Source organism: Coregonus clupeaformis, unplaced genomic scaffold, assembly GCF_020615455.1.
Source record: "Coregonus clupeaformis isolate EN_2021a unplaced genomic scaffold, ASM2061545v1 scaf0637, whole genome shotgun sequence".
In the NCBI taxonomy this organism is placed as follows: domain Eukaryota; kingdom Metazoa; phylum Chordata; class Actinopteri; order Salmoniformes; family Salmonidae; genus Coregonus; species Coregonus clupeaformis.
In genome coordinates this window covers 272,501-281,660 of record NW_025534092.1, presented here as the reverse complement: position 1 = coordinate 281,660, position 9,160 = coordinate 272,501, and the positions used below count along the sequence as shown (strand labels likewise).

General features: G+C 43.1%; 1 protein-coding gene across 1 annotated transcript in view; it reads right to left on the bottom strand.

Annotated features, from left to right (window-relative positions):
• Nucleotides 1-253: 253 nt before the first annotated feature.
• LOC121537277 (CUB and sushi domain-containing protein 2-like) overlaps nt 254-9,160 on the bottom strand; it is a gene marked incomplete at its 3' end in the record, with an annotated part of 265,202 nt that continues 256,295 nt past the window's right edge. The window contains exons 33-34 of the mRNA XM_045216200.1: nt 8,950-9,074; nt 254-350 (exon numbers count right to left, since the gene is read on the bottom strand). Coding sequence (XP_045072135.1) covers nt 254-350; nt 8,950-9,074 — 222 coding nt within the window. The remainder of the gene's footprint in view (nt 351-8,949; nt 9,075-9,160) is intronic.

Sequence of the window (9,160 nt, the reverse complement as noted above, 5' to 3'; positions counted from 1 at the left end):
CAGTGGGTTAGTCACTGGTAATGGACAGCCTGTGGACAGGTGGTGGTATTGAGAAACTCATTGAAGTCACGGATATGTTGGTGGTTTTGAAATATTCTTTAATTTAACCATCCCCACCTCACCTAAAAAGCAAGGTGCAACACTCCACCATGCATGAACTAACAGACACATACAAATAGAGAGAGAGAGAGAAGGAAAGAAAGAAAGAAACAGGGAGATAGAGGAGGAAAGACAGAATGAGAGAGTGACTCACCTGAGAAGCTGCCCAGCATGGTGTCACTGTTGTCTCCTCCATCAAACACCTCTAGAGAATCCCAGTTCTGTTCTGTCACAAAACTGATCACCTGGATCTGAGGAGGAGAGAGAAAAAGAGGGGATGAGAGGAGAGGAGAGGAGAGAAGAGAAGAGAAGAGAAGAGAAGAGAAGAGAAGAGAAGAGAAGAGAAGAGAAGAGAAGAGAAGAGAAGAGAAGAGAAGAGAAGAGAAGAGAAGAGAAGAGAAGAGGTTAAACCACCAATGTGTCAACCTAGCCCCTTCAATGAGTCAACCTCTCTTTACCCCATCCCCCTCTATTTATCATCATCTCTCCTCTCTTCACCCCATCCCCCTCTATTTACTATCATCTCCCCTCTCTTCACCCCATCCCCCTCTATTTACTATCATCTCCCCTCTCTTTACCCCATCCCCCTCTATTTACCATCATATTTCCTCTCTTCACCCCATCCCCCTCTATTTACTATCATCTCCCCTCTCTTCACCCCACCCCCCTCTATTTACTATCATCTCCCCTCTCTTCACCCCATCCCCTCTATTTGCCATCATCTCTCCTCTCTTCACCCCCATCCCCCTCTATTTACTATCATCTCCTCTCTTTACCCCATCCCCCCTCTATTTACCATCATCTCTCCTCTCTTCACCCCACCCCCCTCTATTTACTATCATCTCCCCTCTCTTCACCCCATCCCCCTCTATTTACCATAATCTCTCCTCTCTTCACCCCATCCCCCTCTATTTACTATCATCTCCCCTCTCTTTACCCCATCCCCCTCTATTTACCATCATCTCTCCTCTCTTCACCCCATCCCCCTCTATTTATCATCATCTTTCCTCTCTTCACCCCATCCCCTCTATTTACCATCATCTCTCCTCTCTTCACCCCATCCCTCTCTTCACCCCATCCCCCTCTATTTACTTTCATTCCTCCTCTCTTCACCCCATCCCCCTCTATTTACTATCATCTCCCCTCTCTTTAATCCACCTCTTCTTTCTCCTCTGTAACTTCAGTTAATTAATAACACCAATTACTGCAACATAATTCCCTCAGAATCACAGACTCATTCACCCCTCTTATCTGCATATCTGATACGAGGACAACGAGACTGCAAAATAACAAGATCCTCCACAACCTTGATGAGAACAGAGCAGAAAGCAGAGGTTCAGAGAGTGAGAAGGAATACCAAGGACATCAACATAAAGGGCTGTCGAAGCTCTTCCCTGAGCCATCCCAAATGTTTGTTTGGGAAGCGTACTTCATGTCATGTACTTGGCCCATTTTCATTTCACCCAGCTCCCGCTGTGATCAACTAAACAATTCTACAGTTTAATTAATATCACCTAGTAGATCTGCATAAGTGTTTCTCTACTTTCTGGAGGACCGAGTTTTGAAATCAATGGAATTAGAGTATGATAGCTATGGAGAAAATTCTAGCGTTTGATTGCAAATATGCAGACAGAGTCGAAAAGAGAACACACAGTAGGCTGTTTTATAAAACACCTGTCTCCGTATTACATCTTCAAACTAAGGGCAACCATGGCATCCGTGACAGAGAGGGAGAAGCGTCCATCCATGTATACGGGTAAGAGAGTCTAGCTAGCTACATTTTCAGATATTACGCGTTCCTAATTTTGACAGAAAGTCGTTTTTGTTTCAAGTTAAAGTGTACTCTTATTCTGCTAGCTAACATTAGCTGGCTGGCTAGCTAGCTAACGTTACGTGTATAGTATATTCATATGGCAGAGCCATTTGCATTGCTAGTTATAGCCTAATGTTAGCTAGCTAACATTGAACCTGGTTGGTTAGCTATCTGCAGAATCATGCAGGGTAGTAACGTTAAGAGTTGGGATTATGGTTCATTGTTTAGCTAGCTAGCTACATGTCTAAACAAAAGACTCCACTATGCAAGTAACTATTTCAATAGAATGTTTATGATGTCACTGTGACAACTGTCGATAGACATAGCTGGTAAATTTGCTCTGGCTATCTACTCCGATTTCAGATCACTCTCGTCTGAGTGTGCCAGAGTACAGAATAACTGACAAGTTATTAACGAACGCTCAACACCCGTTGATTATGGCAGGTGTCAGTAAACGTTGGCAAAAAAGCGTAATTAAATTGTTGCCAGCAGCCCAGTTGCAGTCACCACCACTCTGGATAACATAAAAACAGCCTAACAAGCTCTGCTATGGCGAGTAAAATGGGACCACCCATACACAAAAAATGTATGCACACACGACTGTAAGTCGCTTTGGATAAAAGCGTCTGCTAAATGGCATATTATTATTATATGTACAGTGCATTCGGAAAGCATTCTGATCCCTTGACTTTTTCCACATTTTCTTACGTTACAGTCTTATTCTAAAATGGGTTAAATTGTTTTTTCCCCCCTCATCAATCACAACATAATACCCCATAAAGACAAAGCAAAAACAGGATTGTAGAAATGTTTGCATTTATATGCAAAAAAAAATAATAATATCACATTTACATAAGTATTCAGACCCTTTACTCAGTACTTTATTGAAGCACCTTTGGCAGCGATTACAGCCTCGATTCTTCTTGAGCATGATGTTACAAGCTTGGCACACCTGTATTTGGGAAGTTTCTCCCATTCTTCTCTGCAGATCCTCTCAAGCTCTGTCAGGTTGGATGGGGAGAGTCGCTGCACAGCTAATTTCAGGTCTCTCCAGAGACGTTCGATCGGGTTCAAGTCCTGAGCTCAATTTCGATTCTCATAGGAAAGGGTCTGAATACTTAAAAAATAATAATAATAATAATAATAATATCTTATTTACTTAACAAAATTCAAAAAATCTGTTTTCTCTTTGTCATTATCTTGTATTGTGTGTAGATTGGGTTAGGTCTGCTCTATACCAAATGAGGATACACCCTGAGTCTCTTCCCTGTTTCTCTCTCTCTCTCTCTCTCTCTCTCTCTCTCTCTCTCTCTCTCTCTCTCTCTCTCTCTCTCTCTCTCTCTCTCTCTCTCTCTCTCTCTCTCTCTCTCTCTCTCTCTCTCTCTCTCTCTCTCTCTCTCTCTCTCTCTCTCATTCTTTCTTTCTTTGTAGCTCAGCTGGTAGAGCACAGCGCTTGTAACGCCAAGGTAGTGGGTTTGATCCCCGGGACCACCCATACACAAAAATGTATGCACGCACGACTGTAAGTCGCTTTGGATAAAAGTGTCTGCTAAATGGCATATTATTATTATTATTATATTAAGAGAGGGGAAGAGAGGAGAGGAGTGGGGAAGAGAGGAGAGGAGTGGGAAGAGTAGTGGGCGGTGGGAGAGGGGGAGAGGAGAGGAGAGGAGAGGAGAGGAGAGGAGAGGAGAGGAGGAGCAGTGTATGGGGCAGTGGGGGCTATAGGGATGGTGTGCCAGATGTAGTGGGAGACACAGAATGAATGTGACATACTTTTCCATATGGCTTCACACCGTGGGAGCACAGGGAGTGTATTGGGGAGATATCCAACAACCAACACAGAGCTATTCACAGTTCTTTAGCAGTGGGTACATGTGTAAGCTTGAGAAGAGTATTAACCAAACTAGCCCTGGATTAGATATTATATTAATTTAACCTGTGAAGTTTAATGACATATATGAAAGTCACTAATGCCTAAGGGCCTCCTCTCTCTCTCTCTCTCTCCCTCTCTCCCTCCCTCATTCTCTCTCTCTCTCTCACACACTCCCCCCTTACCTCCGGGGGATAATACCACTGGGGGAACACTGAATTCATACAGTTTCTGTCAGGCATATCTGCAGGGACCTACCTTAGGTCCTAGTGGATGTCGTCTAGGCTACATGTTAAACAACTTGAATAACCAATTTATCAATTTAAATATATGTTAATAACCCTAATGAATTAAAGGGGCAATCTACAGTTTTATCAATAACATGCGCCACTCTTTTGGTTAAAAGCTGAGGGGCTGGAGAAATGTAACCATTCTCAAATTCAAAGACAGAGCTATGGATGCAAGGTCTGACCATTCATGATATCAACATGATCGTTTTAACCATATTTTGAGGCTATACAGTGTTTGTTTACATTTTATATGTTTACAAACATTGAGGTGAAACAAGCGTATATATTTTGGGTTCTGATGGGGTGCGACAGTTGAACTAAGCTCATGAGGGATTTATAAGTTACATTCTTCAAGAATCAAGGGGTATATATCATTAAATTAAAAGTCCAAAAATGGATCTGCCAATTGCAATTGCCCCTTTAAGGAACATTAAACACCTACCTCTGAGTTTCAGGCATATCCACAGAGTACTAAAACGAGGTCATAGTGTACATAGTGTAATTAGCTGTAGAGATGTTAAAATGCAGCTCTGATTGTTAGCATGCTATCTCTCGCTCCTCAAGCCCTTGGCATTTAAAAGCTTCCTCCCCCCACTCAACCACTATCTCTATTTCTCTAATGACCGTCTGTACTGCTGCTAAACTGCTGGCTTATCATCAAAAGACATAGGGCCAAGACTGTACAGAAACAACAAGATATTAAATCACCTAATTCACCTAGATCAGAGAGAGACTTAGGGCCAAGACTGTACAGAAACAACAAGATATTAAATCACCTAATTCACCTAGATCAGAGAGAGAATTAGGGCCAAGACTGTACAGAAACACAGGGAATAGAAATGAATATCAACATGATATCAAATCATCTAATTCCCTCCCAGTAGTCTGGGGATCAGAGAGGCATTAGATGAGCGGACACTGTTATTGCCACCCTAATCCCTTTATACCGCACTACTTTTGACCAGAGCCCTATGGGGTAGTAGTGCTATCTCTCTCTACAGTGGAGTCTCAGGTCTGTAATCTGTCTCTCTCTATAGTGGAGTCTCAGGTCTGTAATCTGACTCTCTCTACAGTGGAGTCTCAGGTCTGTAATCTGTCTCTCTCTACAGTGGAGGCTCAGGTCTGTAATCTGTCTCTCTCTACAGTGGAGGCTCAGGTCTGTAATCTGTCTCTCTCTACAGTGGAGGCTCAGGTCTGTAATCTGTCTCTCTCTACAGTGGAGGCTCAGGTCTGTAATCTGTCTCTCTCTACAGTGGAGGCTCAGGTCTGTAATCTGTCTCTCTCTATAGTGGAGTCTCAGGTCTGTAGTCTGTCTCTCTCTACAGTGGAGTCTCAGGTCTGTAATCTGTCTCTCTCTACAGTGGAGGCTCAGGTCTGTAATCTGTCTCTCTCTACGGTGGAGTCTCAGGTCTGTAATCTGTCTCTCTCTACAGTGGAGTCTCAGGTCTGTAATCTGTCTCTCTCTACAGTGGAGTCTCAGGTCTGTAATCTGTCTCTCTCTACAGTGGAGTCTCAGGTCTGTAATCTGACTCTCTCAACAGTGGAGTCTCAGGTCTGTAATCTGTCTCTCTCTACGGTGGAGTCTCAGGTCTGTAATCTGACTCTCTCTACAGTGGAGTCTCAGGTCTGTAATCTGTCTCTCTCTACAGTGGAGTCTCATGTCTGTAATCTGACTCTCTCTACAGTGGAGTCTCAGGTCTGTAGTCTGTCTCTCTCTACAGTGGAGTCTCAGGTCTGTAATCTGTCTCTCTCTACAGTGGAGTCTCAGGTCTGTAATCTGACTCTCTCTACAGTGGAGTCTCAGGTCTGTAATCTGTATCTCTCTACGGTGGAGTCTCAGGTCTGTAATCTGACTCTCTCTACAGTGGAGTCTCAGGTCTGTAATCTGTCTCTCTCTACAGTGGAGTCTCAGGTCTGTAATCTGTCTCTCTCTACAGTGGAGTCTCAGGTCTGTAATCTGACTCTCTCTACAGTGGAGTCTCAGGTCTGTAATCTGTCTCTCTCTACAGTGGAGTCTCAGGTCTGTAATCTGACTCTCTCTACAGTGGAGTCTCAGGTCTGTAATCTGTCTCTCTCTACAGTGGAGGCTCAGGTCTGTAATCTGTCTCTCTCTACAGTGGAGTCTCAGGTCTGTAATCTGTCTCTCTCTACAGTGGAGGCTCAGGTCTGTAATCTGTCTCTCTCTACAGTGGAGTCTCAGGTCTGTAATCTGTCTCTCTTTACAGTGGAGTCTCAGGTCTGTAATCTGTCTCTCTTTACAGTGGAGTCTCAGGTCTGTAATCTGTCTCCCTCTACAGTGGCGTCTCAGGTATGGCTCCCCCCCACTCTCTCTCTCTCCCCTCTCTCTCTCTCTCTCTCTCTCTCTCTCTTTCTCTCTCTCTCTACAGTGGAGGTTCAGGTTTCTCTCTTTCTACAGTGGATGTTCAGGTCTCTCTCTCTCTCTCTGTACAGTGGAGGTTCAGGTGTCTATCAATTCAATTTCAATACAGTTTCAATTCAATTAAATTTAAGGGGCTTTATTGGAATGGGAAACATATGTTTAAATTGCCAAAGCAATTGAAATAAACAATAAAAAATGAACAGTAAACATTACACTCACAAAAGTTCCAAATGAATAAAGACATTTCAAATGTCATATTATGTCTACGTAGAGTGTTGTAATTATATGCAAATATTTAAAGTACATAAGGGAAAATAAATCAACATAAATATGGGTTGTATTTACAATGGTGTTTGTTCTTCACTGGTTGCCCTTTTCTTGTGGCAACAGGTTACAAATACTGCTGCTGTGATGGCACACTGTGGTATTTCACCCAATAGATGTGGGAGTTGATCAACATTAGATTTTTTTCAATTCTTTGTGGGTCTGTGTAATCTGAGGGAAATACGGGTCTCTAATATGGTTATACATTTGGCAAGAGGTTAGGAAGTGCAGCTCTGTTTCCACCTCCTTTTGTGGGCAGTGTGCACATAGCCTGTCTTCTCTTGAGAGCCAGGTCTGCCTACAGCGGCCTTTCTCAATAGCAAGGCTATTCTCACTGAGTCTGTACATAGTCAAAGATTTCCTTAATTTTGGGTCAGTCGCGGTGGTCAGGTATTCTGCCACTGTGTACTCTCTGTTTAGAGTCAAATAGCATTCTAGTTTGCGCTGTATTTTTGTTAATTCTTTCCAATGTGTCAAATAATTATCTTTTTGTTTTCTTATGATTTGGTTGTGTCTAATTGTGTTGCTGTCCTGGGGCTCTGTGGGGTCTGTTTGTGTTTGTGAACAGAGCCCCAGGACCAGTTTGCTTAGGGGACTCTTCTCCAGGTTCATCTCTCTGTAGGTGATGGCCTTGTTATTGAAGGTTTGGGAATCACTTCCTTTTAGGTGGTTGTAAATTTTAAAGACTCTTTTCTGGATTTTGATAATTAGCGGGTATCAGCCTAATTCTGCTCTGCATGCATTATTTGGTGTTTTACGTTGTACACAGGGGATATTTTTGCATAATTCTGCATACAATGTCTCAATTTGGTGTTTATCCCATTTAATGAATTATTGGTTGGTGAGCGGAACCCAGACTTCACAACCATAAATGGCAATCGGTTCTATAACCGATTCAAGTATTTTTAGCCAGATCCTAATTGGTATGTCAAATTTTATGTTCCTCTTGATGGCATAGAAGGCCCTTCTTGCCTTGTCTCTCAGATCGTTCACAGCTTTATGGAAGTTACCTGTGGCGCTGATGTTTAGGCCGAGGTATGTATCGTTTTTTGTGTGCTCTAGGGCAACGGTGTCCAGATGGAATTTGTATTTGTGGTCCTGGCAACTGGACCTTTTTTGGAACACCATTATTTTTGTCTTACTGAGATTTACTGTCAGGGCCCAGGTCTGACAGAATCTGTGCAGAAGATCTAGGTGCTGCTGTAGGTCCTCCTTGGGTAGTGACAGAAGCACCAGATCATCAGCAAACAGAAGACATTTGACTTCAGATTCTAGGAGGGTGAGGCCGGGTGCTGCAGACTGTTCTAGTGACCTCGCCAATTCGTTGATATCTATGTTGAAGAGGGTGGGGCTTAATCTGCATCCCTGTCTCACCCCACGGCCATGTGGAAAGAAATGTGTGTTTTTTGCCAATTTTAAACGCACACTTGTTGGATTTTATAATGTCGTATGTTGTTCCCCCTAACCCCACTTTCCATCTATTGTTATAGCAGACACTCATTCCAAATTGAGTCAAAAGCTTTTCTGTTCAGGTTGTTCAGGTCTCTCTCTATTGAGTCGATGTGTAGGGGTACCAGGTAATAACATGGCTATATACAGGGAGTACCAGGTAATAACATGGCTATATACAGGGAGTACCAGTACTGAGTCGATGTGCAGGGGTACCAGGTAATCGAGCTAGATATGTACATATAACTAGGAATACAGTGACAGATAGTAAACAGTATCAGCAGTGTATATGTGATGAGTCAAAAGAGTTAGTGCAAAAAGGTTCAATGCAGATAGTCCAGGTAGCTATTTGGTTAACTATTTAACTAAATATTTAGCAGTCTTAGTGCTTGGGGTAGAAGCTGTTCAGGGACTGTTCAAGGCTGTTCAAGATAGACTCATTAAAAACTTCCGGAAGGATGGTGAAGGGTTGTACCTGTATTAAAAATCTAGTGGTAACATTAAAAAAAAAACACAAAAAAAACATTTTAGTCATTTAGCAGACACTCTTATCCAGAGTGACTTACAGGAGCAATTAGGGTTAAGTGCCTTGCTCAAGGGCACATCGACATATTTTTCACCTAGTCGGCTCGGGGATTAGAACCAGAGACGATTCGGTTACTGGCACAACGCTCTTAACCACTAAGCTACCCGCCGACCTAAGACACTCAATGGTTTATACCTGTATTCCGGATCCTTCCGGAACCATGATCTTCCAGACACAGTTGAGGCTGTTGAGATAGGGCTCAGGAAAACCAGGAGACAGGATGGTGCCGGTCCGCTGGGTCAGATTACCTCCACACGGAACTGGACAGGAGGAAGAGAGAGAGAGAGAGAGAGAGAGAGAGAGAGAGAGAGAGAGAGAGAGAGAGAGAGAGAGAGAGAGAGAGAGA